The following is a 27,722-nucleotide window of genomic DNA, read 5'->3' on the forward strand; positions in this document are numbered from 1 at the left end:
TTTGATCCTCATAACAATCTGAGAGGTGGGTGCTATTATTATTTTTATTATCATCCCCATTTTATAGATGAGGAAGTTGAGATGCGGTAGCTGCACTACGGTTTTAAGTGACTGAACTTGTTTTGAACTTGGGAACTTCCCGACTACCCATCACTTAGGTAGGTTCTTTCGCCCCCGCCCCGGGAAGATTCTGAGAGGCGGGGGCGCACGCGCCCCTCCCCCCATCCAGCCAACGCCAGAGTCGGGCTGTTGCTTAGCAACAGTCCAGCTCCAGCCACAACACTGCTAGTCAGCAGAGTTCTTGGCGGGTCCTCTGAGTCCCCTTCTAGGTCTCGGTCTTGGTTTCGGTCTCGTCCCTTGGGTGCCTCTGGAGGGAGCGACCTTTCAGCCGCTCTTCCGCGCGTCTCCTTCTGCTCTTTCTCCTCCTCCCCGCCTCTTGCCAGCCCCCCAGGGCTTCCTCGTTGGCCATGAGCAAAGATAAGGTGAGATGGGCAAGCGGGATACGCCGGGGAGTGATCTTACCCACCTCATGAACTCCAGTCACGGGACCCGAGGGTTCCAAAGTGGGGCGTCCCAAGGTGGGCAGCGGGGAGCTCAGCTACTCTTGGCACTCCCCTCGAGCTGGAGGGGGCGTAGGTCGTGCCTCTACAGGTTTTAGAGTGTCCCCCTCATTGTACCGAGGAAGCAAGGGAGCCCAGGAAAGGTGATCAGACCAGGGTCACTCACAGACAATATTAGTGTCTGGGACAGGATTGGAATCCAGCTGTTCCTGGCTCGAATCCACCATGCTGCTTGAAACCCATTTTACAAACAAACAAACTGGGATCCAGAGAGAACTTACATGGGTTAACACGGAGTGTCAGGGTCAGCCACTTCTCTCTGACTCCCTTTTCTCCTTGTCCCTTTTCTTGAAGAGGACCAAGAATATCAACAAGGTGATGTCTGTACTTGCAGGTGAATTGCATTTAAGTGAGACAGGGCTGTGCAAAAATCATCAGCCTCATTTTTCCAGAATTATCAGAGTCCAGTGGCAAGTCACTGGGGGCAACTGCTCATGACCTTCTGTGTACTGGGTGACATTGGCTTTTTTAAGCTAAGGTTTTCCTAGGTCTCAATTTGAAGTGATACCTATTCAGTGATTAAAGGACTATCCTTTTTGATCCCTCTTTTCTGTCCCCTTCTATCTGGCCTCAGACCACTGCATTCACCAACCCAACCCAATGAACATTGGATTCCCATTGTCTGTCAGAATTCCACAAAGCAAAATTATTCCATTATTTTAGATTTCTCTTTCCCTTAATATTCTGCAAGTTCAGCCTTCTAGTGCCAATAGCCTTACCCTTGACTGAAGATTTCAGCCCATGTCAATCAATTAACAAGCATTTTTAAGCACCTTTGTGCCAGGTGGTAGGGATACTAAAAAAAAAAAAAAAAAAATGAAATGGGCTCAGTTTTACATTCTATCCGTAAATACTATTTAAATAAAAAAAATATCCAAAGACAGTCTTTGGGAATATCTAGTCCAGACTCTTTACTATACAGATGAGAAACTTAGGATCTAGAGGAGGAAAAGTATCTCGCCATCAGTTAGACTTTAAGCTTCCTATATTCCTAGTGGCTAGAAGTGTACCTGCTGCACATTCACTAGAAATTGAATTTTAATCCAAGTCTCCTAATTCAGAATCCAGGACACTTCAACCATACTACGATGATATACAATTCTTCATCTAATCCCATCCTTTTCTTTCCTATATTTTATTTAAGCATAGTTGTAGACAAGTGGAAATCAATATATCTGTAGAACATGTTTTGGAGCTACTCTCTGATCCTTATTCACACTAGCAGATTGGGTCCCCAGAGTTCAGCTATTAACTTGCCTCTTGAGATTTATAAAATAATCCTGAGAAATAAACCCATGGAAAAGTTACCCAATGCTGTAGCACATAAACTTCCAACATTTCCCCCATTGATTTCAATTAGTCAGCCAGGGTGAACTTTTAGAAATGGGTGTGTACCAGAGTGATATAATTGATACAATACATCTCCCCAAAGTGGGGCATAGTCTCCATCACAGGTATCTAGAGCCAGGATGAAAGTTCAGCAAGTCCATTGGTAGAGAAGTGATGACTCACACAATTGGTGGAAGTCCTTTTCTACTGTTTGGGTGGAACAATGGAAGGAGGGTGATTGAGAAGGTCTCCTCTGGCAAGTTGTAATTTTACTGCTGAGTTCCCTGAGGAACCCCAAATCTGCTTTTCTCATGTGTCCAATATGTTCTTGGTTCCTTAAATCTACATTGCTGCCAGTTGAAGCCACCTTTCAGATGTTCCTGGAATGATGATGAAAAAGTTAAATCCTCTTTCCTTTTGAAGTTCATAAAGTCTTCCTCCTGCCAGGATGGGGTTGATAGAAGAGTCCAAGGGTCAGGACTCTGGCTGGATTTGTTCTCCCCTGGGTCACCACTCACTGAGGGTTGACCAGAGTTTCTCATCCAGTTTGTACAATGTCACTTAAATTCTTCCTGTAGCTTTCAAGGACTTTTCATTCTTTGGTTGAGACAGGTTTTCAGCAGGTTATGGTATCAAGCAGTAGTGTCATAAAACTTACTTTAAATGAAGTGGAGTAATTGATTGACCTATGCAGTGACTCCCTATAAAAAGCGAATCATAATCATCATAATCATGCAAATTAATCAGAGTTTCTATAATAATGCTTAGCAACTTGCTTTACTTCAGAAACTATGTTGATGCCATATAATAACCAATTTTTTATAAATTGTCCAACTTTATACTTTTGGGTATTTTGTAATCTATAATTACCCATAAAACTTCATGCTTCATTACTATCAGAACCTAAGGCAATATTTATTTTAAAATTTGACTTGTATTCATTAGATTGTGAATTTTTGATGAAAATTGATAGAATGTTGGTTTACTTATCTAGTAATGTAAAGGATCATTATCACTTAGCAAAATCTCCACTTAGTCTGATGTCTCATTGTGTGGTGGGCGTAATCCTGGATGCTAGGTTCTCATCAGAGCACATCTTGTAACAGTTCAGCAGACTCTACTGAGCCAAATGATGATGTACATGCTTATTGTCTAAGGACAAATAAGATAAATTTGAAGAGTCAAATTTCCAGGTTGCAAGCAATAAACTGATGTCTTTTTTGGTCAGACCAAATATCCAAGACTAGCTACTGGGTTATAGAGACATTGTGAACTCAAGCAGTGGAAGAGTACCCATGTGGTTAGAATGTAAAATTACATGGTTTTATATACAAGTAGGTTATTTTAAAATAAGAATTTATACTAAAATGTAAACTTATTGAGGGAAAGCACTGTTTCATTTTTGTCTTTTTATTTCCAGTACTTTGCACTCTGTGGATAACTAATAAATGTTAATTGTATAGTTGATTAGTGGATTTCATTAATTGCTTTTTCTGTTTAAGGATTTTCTAATAATTGAATTTTTATTGCATTACTGTTATTATCTCTTGCCTGGACTATGGCAATAGTCTTCCAACCTAGCCTATCTGTCTCAAGTCTTTCTCAGTTATAATTCATTCTCCAGTTCAGCCACCAAAAGAGACAAGAGCTCCATAGTCTCTCCAAGTTCAAATAGAGACTTCTCTAGCATTTGAATTTCATTATAACCTAACTCCTTTTATGTGTGTGTATGTGTGTGTTTAACATTTTACTACCCTTTATGCACTCAACAATCCAGCTACACTGTTCTACTTGTCGTTCTTCAAAATTCTCCATCAACTTTTTTGTGCCATTGAATAGTGCCCTATACCTGTAATGCTCATCTTAATATCCTTATCACTAGTTTCTTTGGTTGCCTTCAAGTCTCAGCTCAAATATCATCTCTCCAGGAGGCCTTTTCTAGTCTCTTTTTATCCCTTTTGAGATTACTTATATAGATCTTGTATGTACCTATTGATGCACATGGTATCCCCACCCCCACAAGTCAGATTATGAACTCTTTGGGTTTTTAACTTTACATCCTTAGTCTTTAGTACTGTACATGGAAAATAGTAAACATTTATAAATGCTTTTATTGATTGATCACCATCAAATATTTTTTGAGAACACTGATAAAATGACCTTTTCCAATTGGGGAGGAGTGGGATTTGGAGAAAATGAAGATTTTTTAAACATTTCTACAAGCTAATACATTTTTTATTTGCAATTAAGGTAAAACTCCATTACTCTTATGCTTCATCATGCCATAGAAGGGAGCCTAGGTTCTCAAAAGCTATGCCAGCTGAGAAGCTTTTAAAAACTTTGGATACTATCCTAGAATGGGTTATGTATGATACCACCTGAGCATCAGTTGAGCTCTGCCATTGGGTGATCTTGAAAATGTCATTAATCTCTTTTTCTTCATTTGACTAACTCTAGATATTTAATTTCAGAAATGTTTCCACTTCATCTTTGTGAATATTGTGATGAAAAAGAGAGAAATCCCCTGAAAACTTAACATATAACACTGAATTATCTTTTGTTAGGATATTCTTCTGAGATGTTTATACTTTGGAGGAACTGGTATGAGCCTACAAAGTGATATGCTATTATTTTTTAAAAACAGTAGAGGGCATTCTCACACTAGTTTAGTTGAAATGTGATTTTTAATGTTCTCTGGACATTTATTTTGTTTATAATAATTATAAAAATATATATTATATAATGCATATGTGATTATAATAATAAAAATTATTTTGTTTATAATAATCTAGACCAGTTTTCCTTTCTTTCAGAAAAGAATAAATTATGGCTTAGTAAAGAGAATGGATTTAACTTCAGAAAATGAAATGTGCTTTTTCTTTGAAATATGCTTACATATTCATTCTGTTTGAAAATGTGAACAGTGGTAAAAACATTTTTGTTGAAGGAAATTTTAATATATTCATCTCATTAGTAGAAAGTTGTTCCTGAGATGGCATCATTCAAGAATAGGAAATTTCAGTGTATGTACTTTCAATTCTTTTTAGTAGGATATTTTAAAAAGAAATATAAACAACATGCAGTTGTTCTCATTTTAATATTAATTTAAAAATATAAACCAAATCAGACATTTTAGGTCTTAGTTAAAGTTCTCTCAGCTTTTTAAAGATACACATTTTTCAATGAATTTCATACAGTTTGTTAATTGTCATAAAATTATGACAATAACTACTATGGCTTGATTAGCTCTATCATCAAGATCTGTACAACCCTGGGTCTTAATTTTCTCATCAATAAAAGGAGGGGGTTGGACTAGATGGCCTTCAAAATGTCAATTTACTATGGTTCTAGAACCTAAAAATTTTTAGAACTTGCTTTTTACATTAAGATCACTTCAGCAAACATTTATTGAGAGCCAATTATATAAAGGCTAGGTACTGGAGACAGAAATGAAATATTGCTTGCCCTTTAGAAGGTTACTTTGTACTATTTTCTAAGTGTGTGTACTTCATATCTAAAAATTGCTGTTTTATAGCACTGACTTATTAATAAAAGTAAAGTATGAATATTAATTACATGAAAGTAATCATCCTATACAACTGTCTTGAGGATCATGCAGAATGTTGATAAGGGTTACAATTTCTAGTTTTTTTTTCCAATTGAGCTACATAAATTGTAGCATCCAATTCAACTATACTATACGTATAATGATTCTCACATAAAAATAAAGTGGCTGTCTTACATGTAAATGTCAGAATTGGTTCTTTCACACTATTGTACACTGGTTTTTGAAAGTAACTATAGTATAATGCATCATTTTTAGGTGCAGAAGAGAATTCCAGGTATAGTCATATGTGATGGTCAATCAGGACATGAAGTAAATACAAGTATTTATTCAGCACCTACTGTGTGTTAGTTCCGAGGGCTATGAAGACAAAAATGAAAGTTCCTATTCTCAGGGAGCTTGCATTCTGTTGGGGAAAACAACCTGTATACAACTAAATGTAAAGTAATTATAAGGCAGTTCTTTGTTCTTTGTTCATGAAAAGGATTATGACATTCCCTTCTTTCTTCCTCCCTCCCTCCTTTCCTTTTTTCCTTCTTTCCTTCCTATCTAATTTCCTTTCTACCTCCTTTCCCTTCTCTTTCTTTTCATTCCCTTTCTTTCTCTTCTCTTTCTTTCCCTTCTCTTGCCTTCCTTTTTCATTCCTTTCCCTTTCCTTGCCTTCCTTTCTTCCCTTCCTTTCCTTTCTCTTCTCTTCTTCCTTTCCTTTCCCTACAAGACAGTAAATTATCACACTGGGGATATAAAGAACATGGTACAATGGGAAGAAATTTAGGACAAATAAGTTTAATTGGTGAGAGCAGACCAAGCTATGGGGTACTGGAAGTATAGGAAGGTAAAGAGTTCCTAGATGGAGCCTTCTAAGTATAGCAATCAACAATTTGCTCAGGGCAAAATGAAAATGGCAGAGATTCTGGACTGTACATAGCTATTTTGGGTAGGAAATGCTCCTAGATAAACCTTTAAGGCAAGTCAAAACACAGTGAAATAGGAGTTTTGTCAAAGTAGGTCAGGTGTTAAAAGACTACCATTGAAAAATAAGGGGCATCAAGGATTGAGTTTTTCTAAAGACAAACTGGATTTGTAAAAAAAAAAAAAAAAAAAAAAAAAATTGCATAAGATTGTCCTTGGATATGGTTTTTGATTCCTTCTTCTCTAAAGAAAGTATATATAATGGGTAATGGATATTAAATTAGAAGACATTGTACATTTGTATAATTGACCTAAGACTTTATTACTTTCATACTAAACAATTTTGGTTTTCCTTATTTCCCATATAGGAGAAAACATCAAGTAAAGAAAGAAGCAAAACACCAACCAAATTTTTGCCACAGTTGGCACCGGTAATTTACATGTTTTTCTTATATATTTTCTTCAATATTGATAATAAGTTTTCAAATTTGAAATAAGCTCAGTGATTCTCAATTAAGAAGACAACTTTATTAACTTTTTTTTTTAGCTTTTTACTTTCAAAATATATGCATGGTTTTCAGCATTCACCCTCGCAAAACCTTGTTCCAAATTTTTTCTCCCTCCCTTCCCTTCACTCCCTCCCTTAGAAAGCAAGTAATCCAATATATGTTAAACATATATGTACAATTCTTTTATATATATTTCCACAATTATTATGCTGCCCAAGAAAAATCAGATCAGAAAGGAGAGAAAATGAGAAAGAAAACAAAAAGCAAGCAAACAACAAAAATGGTGAAAATACTATACTGTGATCCACATTCATTCCCCAAAGTTCTCTTTCTGGATGCAGATGGGTCTCCATCATAAGTCTATTGGAATTGGCCTGAATCACTTCATACTTCATTAGCTTTTAAAGAAATTATATATTTCAGATTTCTTGAGAAAAAGTTACAAAAACCTAATTCCTCAGCAGGTTTAGGAAATGGGGTTAATTAAATATTCTATCTGAAATAGTAACTATGCATAAAACATAACATATGACAGAGTGGATAGATAGGTAGCCTGGGAATTAGGAAACTCAGGTCTAAGTCCTGCTTATGGCATACTAGCTATGTGACTCAAGGCAAATCAGTGTTCTAGCAGCTCTCTCTCAAATTATAAACTACTGAGAAATTACTGTTCTTCCCTTTTTTATATCTCTAATGATTTTTTTTGCCTTTTTTAATATCTCTAATGATTAGCATAATACCTGGTACATATTAAGTATTTCATTTTTGTTGACCAAATCTGCAATGGGAGTCAGTTTCTATACTCTCTGGAGCCCACAGTGATTTCATCACAAATCTAAACAGGCCAGCCCACAAAACTTCACAAAGCTTGTCTATTCCAAATATAATTTTTTTTGATAGGGGCAAATAGTCAAAAGAGGATCAGATTAAAAATTAGGATGCTGAGACTCTGCTGGCTGTCCCCTCAAATTGAAATGTTCTCTTTCATCATCTCCTCTTATTATCATCTCAGGTATCCTTTAAGTCCCAAATAAAGTCCCATCTTCTTTAGAAGTGTCAAACTACTTCCTGTTCTCTATGCCCCATCTCCAGTTGCAATAACCAGATTAAACTGTAATCAGGAGTATTTTATAAAGTAAATAAAAATACAATAGAATATAAAAAAATGTTAGCATGTGGTTTGTGGTTTTTTAAGGCAATATTCAGCCTGCAGGAATCCTTATGTATAGTTGGCCTCTCATTTCTATTTTAATTTGATACCACCGTATAAGAAGCCTTTTCCAACATCTCTTAATTTTAGTACTTAATCATCTTTTCATTATTTCCTATTTTTCCTTTTTCCATAGTGTGTGTATCAATATATAATTGTAAATATAAAAACATTTGCAAATATACATATATACAATCACATATATATGTTTGTTTATTGTCTTCTTGAATAGATCATGAATTCTTTGAAGGCACTGACAGCCTTTTGGTTCCTTTGGAATCTCTGGTTACTTATCACATCCCTGCCTCACTTAAATTCAATTCATTTGCAAGTCAGGACATCACTTTTCTGATGTCATTGGTCCTCTTCTAGAATGAAGGACAAACAGCAAACAATAACAAGAAACTACAATCTCCAGTGCTTAGTATAATGTCTGGTTCATAGTAAATAATAAATGTTCATAGGTTGAAAAATTGCCAGCCATATTTGTGATTTTGGACATGTAAAGTCTAGCATTATTTTTTTTTTGAAATGAGAATACTATAGATGATATTGCTAAATTCTGGTGCTACGAAAAAAAGGCAAAAACAGTCTCTGAACTGAAGAAACTCATAAGAGAAGTTTCATTGAGGGAAAGACAATATGTACACAGAGATGTCTAAACAAGATATATTCAGGGATAAATGGAGGTAATTACAGAGGAAAGGCATTGAGGATTTTGGAGAAAGGCTTCTCATGGAAGGTAGGATTTTAGTTGAGATTCAGAGAAGTTAAGGAAACAAGAGATAAAAGATTCCTGGGAGGGAATTTCAGGCTTTAATAATGGCTTTTCTAAGAGAATCAATGACATCAGGAAGATGATATCTTGACTTGCAAGTGAATGGATTTAAGTGAAGTAGGGTTGTGCCAAAGGCATCAGCTTCATTCTCTAGTTATCTGGATCTAGTGGCAAGACAGAGTTCAGAATAACTAGAGGTGGTCTCAGATGCATGGAAAGACTTTGTCCTTTTTAAGCTAAAGTCTTTCCCAGATGTGAATTTGGTAGAGACAATATATATTCAGTGATTTAGGCTAGATAAGAAAAAGAAGGCTTAGTTTGCCTACTCAGAAAAAAAAAAATCAATCTGGGGGGAAGATCTTCAGGGTTTCTGTCCAGAATAGACTTGGATGCATTAAAACTCAATGACCAATTGAGTCTTGGACTGGAAGCTATTATTGGCTAGTCAATGAGAGCCAGTGTGATTTGGGCTTAAAGACATAACCAAGTAGCTTCATTTTAATCCAATGGGCTTTATCAAAGTCTTTTTTTTTCTGGAGTGCTATTTCAAGGAATCATAAATGAAATTACATGGGACAGAAGAGTTGATTGTTCTAGTTTTTATTTTTAAAAATTGAATAAAGAAGTAGGGAAGAAGAAAAAAAATCTAGCCACCAACCACACCATATCTTATGAGTTTAAGCAATCAAAATTTATATTCTTTTAAGAAGAGAACCCACATATAAGGGTATAATTTCCCCATGTGGACAGAAGGAAGAAGGGCAGACAGGTAGTCATTTGTTACAATTAATGAAAAGATGGGTAATATTTAGAGTGTCTTGTAAAAGGAATAACATGTAGGTCAGTGTCACTGAATCAGAAGAATATGGTTAGTAGACTGGAAAGATAGGAAAGGAGAATACTTAAAGTATTCTTAAACTATTGCCTCAAATTAAATACTGGAGTGGCAGAACAAACAAACAGGTTGAGTAAAGCAATTTTCTGGTTCAAGACAACTTAAGAGATTACTGGGAAAAGTCTGTCTCATTGTAGTGGTGGTCTAATGGACCTGGAACACAAGGCAGAAGCACAGCACAGGCTCTGCCCCAGAAAGCCTGAAGCTGTCTTTGAGGTGGTGGCATTTGGAAGCTCTCATCCCAAGGACAGGGAGAGGTGTTGGACAACTCAGTAAGGATATTGCAGGGGACCTTAGCTAGTGCTGGGTTCCTCACCCTGTTGCATTGCCCATACATAGTTCCCAATTGAAGTCCCAGGCCAAAAGGAGTAATAGCATTTGTGGCTACAGAGGAGCAAGGGTCCTGGTTTGAAGTTATGAGACTGAGAGAAGTACTTGTTGATAGGGGAATAAGGACATTGTATCAATTGTAAGATAGAGGGAAACATTAGCAATTGTGACTGAAGGAGTGTGAGGAACCTGGTCAAAATCCTAGCTACATTAGGAGTATTAGCACTGATGGTTATAGGAGAACAAGGTCCTTTCTTGGATTAAGACCCGAAAACAGATTGGGAGAGTAGTGACCATACCTTTCCCTTGATCATCCCTATAAACAAAAACCTCTAGAATTACCTCTGAAAATAGCAACATAGAAGTCCTGAAGTTTAGGGCCCAACTTTAACATTAAGTCAAAAATTAAGAAATAGATTGGAAAATGAGCAAACAACAAGAAAATAATTTGACCATAGAAAGTTGGTGACAGAGAAGATAAAGACACAAACTCAGAAGACAAGGAAGTCAAAACAGCTGCATAATAATTCCTGGAAGAGGTCAAAAAGGATTTTTGAAATCAAATAAGAGAGAGGCAAAGGAAAAATTGGAAAAAGAAATGAGTGATACAGGAAAATTATGAAAATAGAATCAATAGCTTAGTAAAAAGAGGCACAAAAAATTGAACAAATGATAAAAGAAAGATGAAAATCCACTGAAGATAAAAACACCTTAAAAAGCAGAATTGGCCACATTGAAAAAGAGATCACAAAAATTCATTGAAGAAAAGAACAATTTAAGAAATAGAATTGGTCAAATGAACAAAAAAGAGGTACAAAAACTTAAAGAAGAAAATAATTCCTTAAAAAATAGAATTGAGAAAGTCTCATGATTCCATGAGACACCAAGAAACCGTAAAACAAAATTTAAAAAATGAAAAAATGGAAACAAATGTGAAATATCTTATTGGAAAAACACTTCTAATGTGGAAATATTTTTCATGACTGTACATGTGTAATCTATATCAAATTGCACACTTTGTCAAGGGGGTGGGAGAGGAGGGAAGAAGAGAATATAGTGCTTAAAATTTAGAAAGAAACAAAAAAATGTTTGTTTGTATGTAATTGAGAAAAAAAAATCAAAGGCCCCATGTTCAAAGCCCTCTGCATTTTCTAAGGATTAAAAAACAAGAAGAATCACCAAATATTCTTTTCTTTTAAGGCACTTGCATTCTTTGGAAGGAAAACAACTACTATGCAAATAAGTAGCTATTATATATATACTAAATAGATGAGAAAATTTAAAGATTTTTAAAGTTTCAAACATAATATCCTCCCAAAATATTTTTAATCAATAAAATTATCTATTGATTTGAAATCTAAGATGCTTTTATTTGGCCTCTTGAAATACATGTACATCATCAAAATATCTAATGTACATAGTTTCAAATATTTAAAAACAATACAAAAGTCTTACCTAAAAAAATTTAAGAAAATTTAATTTTAATTTTTCTAAAACAACTATCATTTGAAAATTTAGATATTTATTTGAATATTAATGTTAATACAGTGGTTATGACTGAAGATGTTTTGTTTCATTCAAAATTTTTGCTCTTTTGCAAGGGCAACTACATTAAAAATGAAAAATAAAGCACATAGTGTCTCCTAATTCCTTTGATTTGAGGGCTTAATTTCGATCTTTTTCTTCATCTTTTGGGCTTTATCTCCCATTTATATTGTTCTGTATCATACTCAATAAATCTAGTCCTATTATATAATCTCATCAATAGAAGGGAGCTCAGCAACTTTCAAGTACAACTAATACCATAACAAGTGTCCTTTCAATCATATTCTAGACTTTCCCTCCAGTGAAGGGAACTCCACTATGGCACAAGACTGCCCATTTCACTTTTAAATATTTCTCAACTTAAGGAAGGTTTTTTTTTTTTTTTTTTTAACATCAGATCAAAATTTGCTATGAGTTTTACCCATTATTCCTAGGTCTCTTTTTTAAGACCAGCTGGAATAATTCTATTTCCTTTACATGTGACAGCTCTTCAATATTTGAAAACAGCTATCATGTTTACCTTAAGTGTTTTCCTTTTAAAGTTGGACATCTTCAATCCTTTAAAATAAATTTCATTACTTTAAAGTAATTTTTAAGCCATCCTGGTTTTCCTCTTTTATATGTTCTCAAGATTATCAATTTTCTTTTTAAAATTTGGTGCCCTATGCTAAAAAACAGAAGCAAAATATTACATTTTTAATAGGACCATCACTCCTTAATCCTGGACATCCTCCCTCTGTCAATGCAGATTTATCTCAATATGCTGATTTTTTCCCTGAGTTTTCAATCCTGTGCAATACTATAAAGGGCAAGTGAATGTCTATGATATATGAATAGGTTAATAGCTTTGAGGAAAATACAGATTATCCTCTGAGGAGCCCCTGAAATTAGGAATGGCAAGATGAGGAATTATTTTGAAATTTAATTTAATTATTATTATTATTATTATTTTTTGCTGAGCCAATTGGGGCTCACACAGCTAGGAAGTACTGAATGTCTGAGACCAGATTTGAACTCAGATTCTCCTGGTCTCAGGACTGAAAATTTCTTGAGGATTTTATAATATATTTGTTCTGAGGTCACAAGATTTTATTCTTGTGGAATTCTTTAGTTATTGTCCTTATCCTAATTATTCACAGTGCCTAGTAGAAGAAAACGGTTAATTCTTATAATAGAGGTATAAGGTAGTATAATATACTATTTGCAGCAAATGGTATTTATTGGTGAGAAAGTGTTTCCCTCTTCAGATAGATGGTGGTAATGGTAATAATAGTGTATTCTTTTCTTTGCCCTCTTAATCTTGTACAAGAATCAGAGCAAGGCCAATTTTGGTTGGTTTCTGGTAGATTGAATGGAGTCTAAAATTGAAAAATCTAAAAAGGCATTCTTCTTCATGTGGCATTTTTCTTTTCTTTTTAAGTCTGCTTTCTTCTAGGGTACTTGTTCTTTCCTTTCTCAGCCCACCCATTCTTTTGGTGTGATTATTCTTATTCAGGAGGAATAGTGGGAACAGTGGATTTCTCAATTTGTTGTTGGTGCTGTCATTTCAGACTTTTTTTGATCCCAATTTAGGTTTTTCTTGGCAAAAATACTGGAGTGGTTTGCCATTTGCTTCTCTGACTCATTTTACAGATAGGGAAACTGAGGTAAACAGGTTAAGTAACTCATCCAGGATGATACAGCAAGTGTCTGAAATCAGATTTGAATTCAGGAAGATGTCTCCCAGTCTCCAGGCCAAGTATTTTATTCACTGTACCATCTAACTGTCCTTAAGGAATGGAGTAAGCATATGATCAATAGTAGCTAGGGGAATTCTGGAACATTTGTAACAAAATATGAAGGACGCAGGTACACAAATATCAGCTATTGAAATTCCTCTTTTAAGAGCCTAAAGCATTACTTGTGTGGACCGACTGCAGTGATTTTGATAATATATCTTAGAACTTTCACATATATAACTCAATCTATTGGTCTGTTCTGTTCTTCTAGTATTACTATCAGTTTCAATTACTTTGAAATTACTTTTGAAAATACTTTATTATTAATAACATCTCAGATTTCATAAAAAATTTAAAATAGGCTTATAATTACACTACTGTCTGGTAAAGACTTTATTCATTGTTTTTAGACAAGTTCTAAACCCCAATGGCAACAGGCAGCTCCTTCGTTCCAATTGAGAGTAGATGAGGAAGATGAGGAAGACTACACTATTAAAAATGAACCATCTCCTGGTAAGATCCTCATTTCTAATTTACATTTAGAGAAATTTTTCAAGGAAAAATTTACTGACCATGGAAAATATAGTCAGTAAAGCAATAAAGTTGGGTCATAGTCATGATGTTTTTTATAACAGAAAAAAATTCATTTAAATGTTTTCTCTTAAATGAACATATCTACTAATTTTTCATATAGTTATAAATGCCACAAGAGTTGTTATTTTAGAAACTATGACGACTTGTAATACTACTTATCACATCACAAATAGAGCATTCTGAGAATTTATATATTTTAATATTCTTTGCATGAAAAATTAGGATGGATTTTTTCTTTAGAGGAATTTCACTTAAAAATACAAAAATTTTCTAAAAGTTATAGTTAATTAAAGCATTTTCCATTATTTTGAACCTTATTGTTCAGCAAATATCATTAAAGCTAGAAGTAATGATTAAGTATGGTTCTATGTATTTACTAAAATAGTTTTATATATATTTTATTCACAAATATATATAATAAGTTATTCAATAATTTTGAGATTTTAAGCATAAAAGATTATATTGAAAATTGAGTATATTACGACTTCATCTTAAGTTATGATTAGTCTTGACACATTTTCTTTAAACAACCTTTTTCTTGCAATAGATAAGATTTTAATTATGAAAAGAAAAAAGTAAAATGTAATAGAATATGATTGCAAAAGACTTATTTGCATTATCTTACAGGTTATCAAATGCTTTTAAAAGTAGCATTTTATTCAGAATATTTAAGTGTCAACCATTTTGTCTTAGTAATCATCTTTGTATATATTTAAGCGGACTTCAGGGAGCATATAGCAAGAAAGGGCAAAAAACGGGAACAACATTTTGATGAAAATCTTCCTGGACCATCTCCAAAAGGAAAAGGCAAAAATCCCCGTAAAGAACGTGAACATTTTAGAAGTGCTCTTGTTAACATCATTATGTAAGTCTCATGAATTATTATAAATTTGTTTTTATGAGTTAAAATAGTCAAAAACTTGAGCAAGTTTTTAAAGATTTAAACCAAAGGATGCAAAGGATATATTACCATCAGATATTATATGTATAAAAGCATTACATGCTAGCATAAGGTTTTCAATATATTTAAATGTGAAAGGGCATTATTCAAACCTTATTAAGTCATGCTTAAGCTCCTAAAAAGGTGAAGATACCCTAAATATCTCAGTGCTCTGTGTTGGTTGATGAGTGGAAGAATGGGAATTTTGGTGGTGGTCACTGAGGCTTATGGGAGATTCTAGTACAGATTTTTTCAACACCTAGAGGTCCTGTCTACTGAGGTCAATGGGCAAAAGAGGGAGAGTAACAAGGTGAGAAGGCTTGGCCTAAGTGGATGACTATTTTGTGATGTTTTCAGAGAGCAGCATAGATGTTCCTTCTCTTTAGCCTTTTCTAAATATTTCCTTACTATTGCTTTATTGTTTATTGTGACTCTAAGAAGTTTATTAACATCAAAGAATTCAGAAGGTATTGAGCTTGAAGACAAATGACTATTTTATCAGGGCTCAGGGCTCATGCCACAATTTACACATGTGGCATGATATAGTTACTTTTCACAGAACCCCATTACACTTGCAGTTATTTTTCTGACTTGAAGAGTAAAAGATGGCAATGGATATTTGCACAAGACAAGATGGGACACTGGAGGCACCATAATCATGCTTTAAAGTGGCAAAAGGAACATGAGCAACACTAATTTTTGATAATTTATTGCAATTTATCGTTATAAAATACTCAGAATGTTTTATTAAAGATTTGAACTTCCAAAAATCAAATATTTTGGCAGAGGATAAAGGTTTAAAAATGTTTTTATGTGTTTTTTAAGTTTTTTTTTTTAATGTTAACCTGACTTTAGTGTTCTTATGGGTTCTCAATTAACAAGGAGTTAGATTTCTCTTTATATTGTTGACACCCAACTGAAGACACAAACTGCAGTATAGGAGGTTAGGGAATAAAGACAACTGAGGATAACAGTTTAAAAATATAAACTAGAGATCAAACATGAAATATAACAGGAATTTCTGTTTATTTGGAATGATTTAAAAAATCATGTGTGACAAACATTTTTTTTTTCAGATCATAGAGATTGTTCCTTGTTTGATGCTTAAGCTGTACTTGTATCCTACTGATAAACTTCTCTGATACATACTCCCAGCCTGGACTACATAGTGCTAGCTGCTCCTTGAAACTTTCCAAAATCTTATGCTCAATTCTTATTTGATCTCTAAATCCTGGAAGTTCCTGTCCTACTCTTAATCAGATTTTAGCTATGAAATAAAGGGTAGAAGAAAGACAAAAAAAAAAAAAAAGTCAAGATCATGGGCATAGAGAATCCAGGACAATGGAAATGTTGAAGGAACTAAATATGTTGAAGTATGTAAAAATATAAAAGAAAAAAGCCAGCTGGGATGAAATATATTATAGGGGAAAAAAGAAAGAAAGATGATAATGGTAAAGAATTAAAATCTGAATTTATTGTGTTTTTAAATAGTTTACATGCAACTAAAGTGTTATTTTTGGCTCATTTGGTGATAGAAAAAGAAATATACACACACACACATATATATATATATAATTGTATAAATATTTGTGATTAAAAACAGGATTAAGAGAAATAATTAATATAAAAACATTTCCAAAGTATAAAGTTTGCATGACATTTTATTATTAAATTTTTAAATTTCTAAGTATATAACAGATTTTTGCTCAAAAATGAAAGTTTGGGATGTCATTGTGTCAAATAAGCCAGCAACATTAAGATACAATACTTCTTAACAAAAAAAAAGTCATGTAAATATAGATTTCTAGCAAATGGTATTGAAAATGTTATGAATTTGTTCTCTTTAGGAGATTAAATAGTTTTGTCCAGCAATAATATTGATACTAGACATAGGAGCTTTCTTGATGGCAAAATTAGCTGCAGGATAAAGTGAGGTAGAAAAGTAAGCAAAATAATTTTGGATGAGGTTTTTTTCAGTTTAAAATTCATTCAAATTAAGTGCATGCAAAAATGACTGACAAATTTGAAATCTCTGGGCATTTGCGGCTTCTGTTTCATCACTTTATTTTAAGGGATTCTATTTATTTAATTCAATAGATGTTTCTTGGGATTTTACTGTAAGGAAATCATTGTGATAAGTTATAGGCATACAAAGATAAAAATGAAATAATCCCTCACTTTGAGAGTTTACATGTAGTGGTGGGATACAATAGATGGATACAAAGCAATTTGAAGAGAAAAAAAATCAACAGCTATAGAATGGGAAGGAAATCAGAAGTGCTTCACCTAGGAGGTGAAATACTAAAGAAAGATAAAATTTCTGAGAGGCCGAGATGAAGAATGACACTGCAGATGGAATGCACTACCTGTGGAAAGGCAGAGAAATAGCAGAAAGAATGCTGAATTTGAGAAAAAGGAGGTGAGCTAATTTGGCTGAAATGTAGAATGAAGTAAGGATAATAGGGGAAGATAATGTGATGTAAGAATAGAAAGGCAGAATGAACAAAATTTGTTGTTAAATGTATTTAATACCAAAGGTTTTTAAGCATAGAAATGACATGGTTAGAACTCTATTTGAGGAATATCTTGTTGTGGAAGTAGAATCTAAAAGATCTGACAGTTATTAGATATGGGAAAGTGTGTAACATGGCCTCATTTTCCACATTTATAAAATTACTTTGATCAGTACAAATTCAAATAACTGCTAATTCCTATATAAGGATCCCTGCAAACCACATATTGGCTAAGATTTTAAATAAAATGCTATTTATTGTATTTTTGTTTATTTTGTTGGATATGTCCCATTTGGTTTCAATGCAGTCAAGAGCATTATGGGTTGTATATGGCCTATTGCATTAATATTTCTTCTAGATGTATCCCAACTTTAGATCTCTGATATAATCTCTAAAAACAAAACTAAACAAAAAAAAACAAAAAAAAAATCCCCAAACTTCCTTTACTTAGGAGAAACAAATACTGGATAATATCTCCCTTTTAAATTTATTTTGTATCTTTCTGTCCCTATAATTTTGCTTCTACCATTCACATCATAACAGAGAGAGAATGGGAGAAAATGAGTTGGATGGGGGAGGAAGAAGAAAAGGGATAGAAGATAGTGGTAGTGGTGTTTGGAAGGAGTTGGAAGTAAAAAAGAATTATTGAGAAAGAAGGAGGAAAGAGAAGAAATAACAAATTTGAGTATTGAGCTGTGGTTGGTGATGTCTCAAATTAGAGTGCTGAAAATGAGGTAATACGTATAGCTTAATTTTAAAAAGTGGAAGTTCCCCTCAACCTCTTTAGAATAGATGAAAGAGAGGAGAATAGATGAGAGAGAGGTGAGGTCAAAAAGAAATGAGCAAGGAAAATAACAGAATACAAATTACTGCAGTTTTGCCTATTGCAAACAACCTTACACCATCATTTATTGAATAACTATGTTATTGGTTAATCACACAGTTCCTTAAAAATATCTGTAAATTCTGTTTTACATATAGTTCTTGAATATTAGTGACTGAGTGAAGATATTCACTATTTTCTCATTGCCAGGATAAATTCAAGCATGATTAATTTCTTCTTTAAACATATCATAATCATATAATAAAGCGTGGCATGAGTTATCTTGCCACGATTTGCATTAAATTTAAAATATTCTTTTTCTATTTAACTTCACTTTGAAATACTACAAAATAAATATTCTGTGAACGAGTGTTTCTACTGTGAATTTTTAAAACATTCTATAAACATGTTATATAAAATATGAATTAAGAGATTTTTTACATTTGTAGGTGACTTTGAAAGAAATGTTATTACATTAAATTATTGAGAAAGCTGGGAACTAGAGGCTTAAGCTAATAAAAGCCTGGAATCACTGCCTACCAAATCACTTGAAATGAGGTTTGGGGCATACATATGTGAAGATTTATTAATTTTTAAAACTGTATTTATTTGTGTAATTTTCCCCATATATATTTCTCTTCTTCTATTTGTACTTTGAAACAGTAATGGCTGATGCCAGCTGAGATTTTGCCCAGCAGAATTCATGTTGCTCTTGCTACAAAGATTAAAGATTAAAAAATGAAGGTCTGGTAATATGGTTTTTTAACCCACTTGGTGTGATATAAGACAAGAGGTTGTTTGTACTCGCTTCTTCTGCTAACTATTTGCCTTTTAAAACTCACCATTATTGCGTCTTGCTCTTGGCATGCATTTTCTGAAATGGAGGTGAAGAAGGGAAGACCAGAGCAATAAATTAATGTTGTAATGTCTGTCCAGTATTCAGAATTTGAGACCCAAATCTGAAATCTAGAAGATTATCATTTTTTAAAATTTAATTTTATTTAATAATAACTTTATATTGACAGAATCCATGCCAGGGTAATTTTTTACAACATTATCCCTTGTACTCACTTCTGTGTCAATTTTTCCCCTCCCTCCTTCCACCCCCTCCCCTAGATGGCAAGCAGTCCTTTATATGTTGGATATGTTGCAGTATATCCTAGATACAATATATGTTTGCAGAACCGAACAGTTCTCTTGTTGCACAGGGAGAATTGAATTCAGAAGGTAAAAATAACCTGGGAAGAAAATCAAAAATGCAAATAGTTCATAATCGTTTCCCAGTGTTCTTTCTTTGGGTGTAGCTGCTTCTGTCCATCATTTATCCAAAGAAATCCACTTCCATCAGAATACATCCTCATACAGTATCGTTGTTGAAGTATATAATGATCTCCTGGTTCTGCTCATTTCACTCAGCATCAGTTCATGTAAGTCTCTCCAAGTCTCTCTGTATTCATCCTGCTGGTCATTCCTTACAGAACAATAATATTCCATAACATTCATATAACACAATTTACCCAGCCATTCTCCAATTGATGGGCATCCATTCATTTTCCAGTTTCTAGCCCCTACAAACAGGGCTGCCACAAACATTCTTGCACTTACAAGTCCCTTTCCCTTCTTTAAAATCTCTTTGGGACATAAGCCCAGTAGTACCACTGCTGGATCAAAGGATATACACAGTTTGATAACTTTTTGGGCATAATTCCAGATTGCTCTCCAGAATGGCTGGATTCGTTCACAACTCCACCAACAATGCATCAGTGTCCCAGTTTTCCTGCATCCCCTCCAACATTCATCGTTATTTTTTCCTGTCATCTTAGCCAATCTGACAGGTGTGTAGTGGTATCTCAGAGTTGTCTTAATTTGCATTTCTCTGATGATCAATAGTGATTTGGAACACTCTTTCATATGAGTGGTAATAGTTTCAATTTCATCATCTGAAAATTGTCTGTTCATATCCTTTGACCATTTAACAATTGGAGAATGGCTTGATTTGTTATAAATTAGGGTCAGTTCTCTATATATTTTGGAAATGAGGCCTTTATCAGAACCTTTAACTGTAAAGATGTTTTCCCAGTTTGTTGCTTCCTAGAAGGTTATCAGTAACATAAACTTCTTGACATAATTCATTTAATCATCATTGAGTCTTCAGCCTTGTGTTAGGAATTGTGGGGAATAGAAAGCTACATACAATATGGCTTTAATGATCAAGGAAGCTATTTGAGATTAATGCATGTGAATAGCTATGTTATAATGAAATTTTGTTATCAGTGTTGAGAGTTATTCAAGAAAATTATTATAGTATTTTAAAAGAGGAGCCCTTTTGGCCAGAGAAGTAGAGTTTAAAGGAGAAGGTAATATTCCATTTGGATCTAGCATGTAAACTAGATTTTTGCCTCAGATACTTACTAACTGTATGATCCTGGGCAGGTCCTTTAACTGCTGTTTACCTCAGTTTTCCCAATGTAATATGAAGATGGTAATAGCACTTAATTCAGAGCATCATTGTAAGGCTCAAATGAAGTAGTATTTAAAGTACTTAGCGCAGTACCTACCACGTAGTAGGCACTCTATAAATGCTTATTTCTTCTCCCCATTTGTTATTTAGTCTTATTTGAGCTTTCAATAAAGCAAGATAATTCCTTACTTAATCTTAATATTTTACTTTTACTTAATCATTTCTCTAACTCATTGACTAAAATGGCTGTTTCAAAATTTGTTTTCTTTTCAAACCATCCATGGACATCTCCTCCTTCTATCTTATCAGCTAGACACTTATTTCATATTTCAAATATAAAAAATTAAGTCCATTTACTGATAGCTTTCTCTTCTCTTCTTCTTATCTCAAATCCCCCTATGATTACTGACTATATCTCTTCCACTCTGTTCTTTGAAGAAGTAGTCCTTCTTGCCAAAGACTCGATCCCTTGATGCACCTTTGATCCTCCCATCTTCTTCGGTAGATTGCCTCCTCCATCATCAACCCTCTCACTAATTGTAATCTCTATCTACTAATTCCTTCTCGTCTATAAACACAAAATTGCCTCCCTTATTTTAAAATATAAAGAAATCATCTTTAATCCTACCCCATTCCCACTAACTTTCAACTTGTATATTCTTTTCCCTTCTCTCCTAAATTCCTTGAAAAATCCTTTTATACTTTATTCTAAACCCTCTCTTGACCACTAACCTCTTAGTCCAATTGAAACTGCTCTTTTCAAAGTTTCTAATAATCTCTCAATTGCCAAATATAATGATCTTTTTTCAGCTCTCAACACTTATTGCCCTCTTTGCATCATTTACACCTTCTTCTAGTGCTCTCTCCAGAATTTTTATCACTATTCTCCCTTGGTTCCTCTCATACCTATTTGATCTCTCTTATTCTGTCTTCATCATTGGATTCTTATCCATGTTATTCCCATTAAGTATAGGTATCCCCCAGTGCTTTGTCCTCATCTCTATTCCCTTTTTTCCCCTCTATATTGTCTTACATGATAGTTCCATGGGTGTGTATGTATATATATATACATATATATATGTATGTATGTATTATCAGCCATATCTCTTTCCAGAACTTTATCCCTAAATCATTAACTGCTTATTTATATTTTAAACTGGATGTCTCATGAGCATTTCAATCTCAATATATCCAAACAGACATTTTATTATCTTTCTCCAAAAAATCTACCCCTCTTCTGAAGTTCTCGATGATTGTCAAAGGCAACCATTCCTTCCAGTTAGAACTTCCAACTAAAGGAAGATATCCAAGCCAAAGACACCTTCGTTCCTCTCCAGGCTGCATTGATCACTCATCTGCACAGAACTTTGTCTACCATGCTATAGAAACCTCTTTCACCTTGGAAGCTCACTCTAACCTTGGACTGCTTCTCACACTGGAAGTACCCTTTGCTCCTGATGACTCATCTCAGGCTGGTTCTTGCAAGAAGGTCCAATTTAAAAAGACTCAAACCAAAAAATAGGTTCTTGATGACAGGAACTATCCATTTTTTTTTTTTGCTTGTATTTGTATTGCCAACACTTAGCACAGTGTCTGGCACATAATCACTTAACAAATGCTAAATTATTTTAATTTTAAAACAATTCTGACCTACCATCCCATACCTTTTAGATCCACTAATATGAACATGAAAATAACAAATGTTGGAAAGAATGTGGCAAAATGGAGACAATAATGCATTATTGGTGAAGTTGTATACTGATTCGTCCATTCTGTAGAGCAAATTGGAACTATTCCCAAAGAGCTATAAAACCATGCATACTCTTTGACCAAGAAATACCACTCCTAGGTCACTATCTGAAAGAGACAAAAAGGAAAAAGACCTTTGTGTACGGAAATATTTATAGTAGCTCTTTTAGGAGTGGCAAAGAATTGGAAATTGGGGGCTATCCATCTATTGAGGAATGACTGAACAAGATGTTGCAAATGATTGTGATGGAATAACATTGCATATAGTAACAACATTATTGTATGATGATCAACAGTAAGATTTAGTTCTTCTCAGCAATACAATGATCCAAGACAATTCAAAGGACTTATGATGAAAAATGCTATCCATTTCTAAATAAATAATTGATGGAGTCTAAATGCAAATCAAAGAACAATTTTAAAAAATTTTTCTTATGGCTTTTGGTTTTTTTTCTTTCATAATGTGGGTTACATGGAAATATGTTTTGCATGATTGCACATGTCTAACCTATCAAATTGTTTGCCTTCTCAAGATGGGGAAAGGAAAAGGAAGGAGAAAGGAAGAGAATTTGGAATTTAAAATTTTTAAATGTTAAAAATTGTTTTTATATGTCATTGAAGAAAAATAAAATATTAAAGGAAAAAAAATGCTGGTTGACAGATGGACTGACCCAGATACTTAAGTCATCTTCAATTCTTTATGATTATTCAATGCATATACCTAGTACAGTTGGCAAATCTTGTTTCAACCTTCATATATATCTCCTATATACATTCTTTCTCTCAACCCACAAAATTTTTTTCTTAAAAATTCTTTTTATTGATTTGGTTAAATATTTACCATTTAAATATAACATTTTTCAACAATAATTTTTAATAATTTTGACTTCCAAAATTCTCTTCTTCCCTCTTATCTCTCCCTACTCCTTGAGAAGCTTAGCAGTTTGATATCAATTATATATGTGAATCCAAGCAAAACATTTCCTTATTAGCCATGTAGCCAAAAAACCCCACAAACAAAATAAAATGATAAAAATAAGAAAATAAAAAAAACAATTCGTTGCAATCTACATCAGTTCTCTCTTTGGAGATGGATAACATTTTTCCTCATGGGTCCTCTGGAATTGTCTTGGATCATTGTCTTGATAAGAGTAGCAAAGTCTTTCACATTTGATCACCCTTAGAATATTGCTGTTATAGTACACTGTGTTCTCTGGGTTCTGCTCATCTCATTTTGAATGATCTTGCTTAACAATGTCCCATCATGATCATATACCACAACTTATTCACGTGTTCTTCAATTGATAGGCATCCTCTGGGTTTCCAGTTCTTTGCTATAACAAAAAAAAAAAAAAAAAAGCTGCTATAAGTATTTTTTTTTACAAATAGGTCAGTTTCCCTTTTCTTTCCTTTCTTTATGATATGGACCAAATAGTACATGACTGGGTCAAAGGTTAAGCACAGTTTTATAGTCCTTTGGGCATAGTTCCAAATTGTTTTCCAGTATGGTTGGATCCATAGTCCCCACCAACAGGGTGTTTTAGCTATATCCCCTCCAGCATCTGTCATTTTCCTTTTCTGGCATGTGAGTCAATCTGATAGGTGTGAGTTGGTAACCTCAGGATTGTTTTAATTTGCATTTTCCAATTATTAGTGATTTAGAACATTTTTTCATGTATTTTCACATTCATGTATTTAGAACATGACGGCTGTTGCCCTTCATTCTCTAAGAAGACCAAAATGACATCACTATGTTGGAGTCAAGTTACAGTGTGTCCAACTGTGGCTGATCAGTTCAAGAATACAAATTCAGAATACTCTGCCACTGGTCAGACCCAAATAGCCCCTGTGAACATTTGGGATGGATTGTCTAACTCTGTACATTTCCTGTTTCTTCTGAGCTAATTCAATTCATTTTGCCTTCGTCAAAGAAGGGGCACTCTATGCTGGGCTGTCCTATGCCAGTGTCTCCCATGTCATACAATCAATTCTAAAGTTCTTGAGAGAGACCTTGAGAGTGTCCTTATATTGCTTTTTTCTGACCATCTTGTGAGTGCTTACCCTGTGTGAGCTCTCCATAAAAGAGTCTTTTTGCAAGTGTACATTTAGCGTTCTAACAATGTGGCCAGCCCAATGGAGTTGTGCTCTGTAGTAAAGTTGGAATGCTTGGCAGTTTAGTTCAAGAAAGGACCTCAGTATCTGGCATTTTATCCTGCCAGGTGACTTTCAGGTTAGTGTGATGCTGGTTATTGGAGGTAGTCTTGATGCAGGAATTTTTGTTTCCAGATTGCACTCAATGCAATATTTGAAGTTGAGATGTCATAAAGTATGGATAGATTCTATGCAACTAATGTTAATTTTGATTTAACAATTTAGAACATATTTTCATGTATCAAGAACTATTGATAGTTTCAATTTCTTCTACTGAAAACTGCTTATTCACATATTTTGACCATGTATTAACTCAAAAGTGGCTCTTATTTTTATAAACTTGACTCAGTTCCCTTAATATTTGAGAAATGGATCCTTTATAAGAGGACTAAGACAAAGGCAGTTAAGGATTGCTTATTGAAAACTTCCTCAGGATACTTGTTAGTCAGTCTTGGGGTTCATTTGGGAAAGAGGGTATTTTTGTCTACTTCCACACCTGCCAGCTGTTGAAATATTTTCTTCCGAGGTTATCTTTCATCTCTTCTATGCATCTTGTGTATGTGTATGTGTGTATGTGTGTTTGTATGTTGTGTATATAGATAGATATGGATATAGATATATGCTTGCATATCTACATATTTATCTATATTTATCTATGTCTATACCTAACTATATCTATCTATCCATGTCTCTGTCTTTCTCCTCCATTAGAATGCAAACTTTCAAAACTAAAAGCTGCTTCTTTGACAAGACTAACAAAATTGACAAACCTTTTAACCAACTTGAAAAGAAGCTAGAAAATAAAGTTTGTAAGGTTAAAAATAAAAAAGAGTTTAAAAAAGCAGATCTTGAACATTAGAGAAAAAATTAAAATAGACAACAAAAAGGTATAGAAATAATAAAATTAAAGTGAATTCTAAGTTCCTTGAGACAGAGTCAGTGTTTTTGTTTTTGTTTTTTTTATTTTTTTGTAATCCTCAGAACTTAGCATAGTACCTGGTATATAGTAAGCATTTGAAAAATGCTTGTTCAGTGTTTGATTTTATCTTTTAAAAATTGTGTTGTGCCTTTTATTAGCACATGGATATATATATATATATATTAGATGCACCATCATATTGTACTAGTTGTAATCTACATTTTAAACTAAACTCTAATTTTTTTCTAATACATAAAAGAATATTACATATTTTTTATCTTATATTCATATATGAATGTGTTTCAGACTAGTATCAGGGCAACAAAACTGTCAGTATCTAACATTACTAATACTTCAACTTCTGTGTTACAAATATGTCCTATCAGCTTACAGATTAATATCTGTGATCTTAGACACTTAAAGCCAGGTATTAGTCTGTTGCTGGGAAAACCAGTAGAATTTAAACTATGTTTATTGTTTTTTAAAACAAGAGCTGTCGTGACATATTTAACATGTATAGGACTGCTTGCCATCTAGGGGAAGGTGGGGAGGGAGGGAGGGGAAAAATCGGAACAGAAGTGAATGTAAGGGATAATGTTATAAAAAATTACTCTGGCATGGGTTCTGTCAATAAAAAAATTATTAAAAATAAAATAAAATAAAAAACTAGAGGTGTCAAATAAATGTATATAATTGTTACATTATTCCGTGCTTTTGGAAATGACTAAGTGTTAAAGTAAACATTGATGCAAACTTTTTTTCATAGAACTTTAAGAGATATAATTTAGAACAATAAAGAGAGCAAGTGAGAAATGTAGGTTAAAAAGAGAGAGAGAAGAGAGAAAGATGCCTGAAAGCTAATGAATAGTTTCAAACATTTAACCTAGTAACGCAAAATTAAAATATCCATTAAATTTGTTTCCATCTTAATGATAAGTAGTAACAGGGTTAAAGTATATATTTACATATATGTATGTTATATTACATATAACAAATATTTGTTAATATACATATATATGTGGAGGGGCAGGGGTTGGGGGGAGAGGATTTGAATCAGGATTGCAGAGGATTTGAATTTGTTTTATTCACTTAATCATTATGTGACCTGGGGCAACCAATGAAACTCTTTGAAAATCAGTTTTCTCCTCTATAAAACAGAGATAATTATAGTTTTTACTGCAAAGGATTGTTGAGAGATGAAATGAGATAATGTGTGCAAAATGCTTTGCAAAACTTATAGATTTGAGTAAGTTATTGTGTTTAAGAATCTATTATTTATTTGAAGTTCTTTATATTTGTATCTCCAATACTTATCATATTGCAGCTTATACAATTGTTTCTTAATAAATGATTGCTGATTTATTGAAGTTTCTTCTTTTATAGCTGTAAATTTTTGTCAAGTTCTTCCAGATCTTATTTGCACGTGTGTACACATACACACACACACACACACACACACACACAAGCACACACATTTTGTTTCCAAATAGTATGTGCAAATTTGTAAGTTAGGTGATTTAGAAGTTTAATCTTATGTCTTGTATTTTACTAATATTTTTGTCATTTACTAGCCATAAAATGATGATAATAATAACACTTACCTGGCAGATTTGTTGTTGGCATCAACAGAAATATTTGTAAAAGTTTTTAGCATAATGCTTGGCACATAGTTGACACCAAATAGATGTTTATTCCCTTCCTTTCTTCCTTTATTTCACGAACTTGTTCCTTAATTTTTAAATTTGTCTTTATTTAATTTTAAAAATTACTTTGATGTTCTGAGTCCTAGATGTCTTTCTGGAGTTTTTCTAATTAAACTTTAATCTCCTAAACATTATAGTTAAAAAGTTGAGTTTTCCTTTAATTCCTGTAATACTTTTATTATCCAATTATTTTTGTTTTAGTGTTTTCTTTTTTCCTGTCAATGTTTTATTAGTTTCTGAGATAATTTAATACCTTGGATAATTTACAAGAAATAATTTATTAGGTATTAATTTGGTTCTACATTTTAAGAAACAAATATACAGTGCTGGACTCCTAAAACCACACAACAGGATTTATTGGTAACAAATCATAAATAGTAAACACAAATACAAAAATACAGGTTGTCCCAAATCTTAGTAACAGTTTTAAAGTGGATTAAAAAACAACACTAAGACTT

The 27,722-nt window shown here is 33.5% G+C and overlaps 1 protein-coding gene across 1 annotated transcript in view; it reads left to right on the top strand.

Moving 5' to 3' along the window:
• Positions 1-307: 307 nt before the first annotated feature.
• Positions 308-27,722, top strand: part of DNAH7 (dynein axonemal heavy chain 7) — a 284,922-nt gene continuing 257,507 nt past the window's right edge. Inside the window, exons 1-4 of the mRNA XM_051985973.1 lie at positions 308-482; positions 6,795-6,857; positions 13,822-13,924; positions 14,723-14,870. Coding sequence (XP_051841933.1) covers positions 468-482; positions 6,795-6,857; positions 13,822-13,924; positions 14,723-14,870 — 329 coding nt within the window. The 5' untranslated portion in view covers positions 308-467. The remainder of the gene's footprint in view (positions 483-6,794; positions 6,858-13,821; positions 13,925-14,722; positions 14,871-27,722) is intronic.

The sequence above is a fragment of the Antechinus flavipes genome, chromosome 3 (genome assembly GCF_016432865.1).
Source record: "Antechinus flavipes isolate AdamAnt ecotype Samford, QLD, Australia chromosome 3, AdamAnt_v2, whole genome shotgun sequence".
In the NCBI taxonomy this organism is placed as follows: Eukaryota; Metazoa; Chordata; class Mammalia; order Dasyuromorphia; family Dasyuridae; genus Antechinus; species Antechinus flavipes.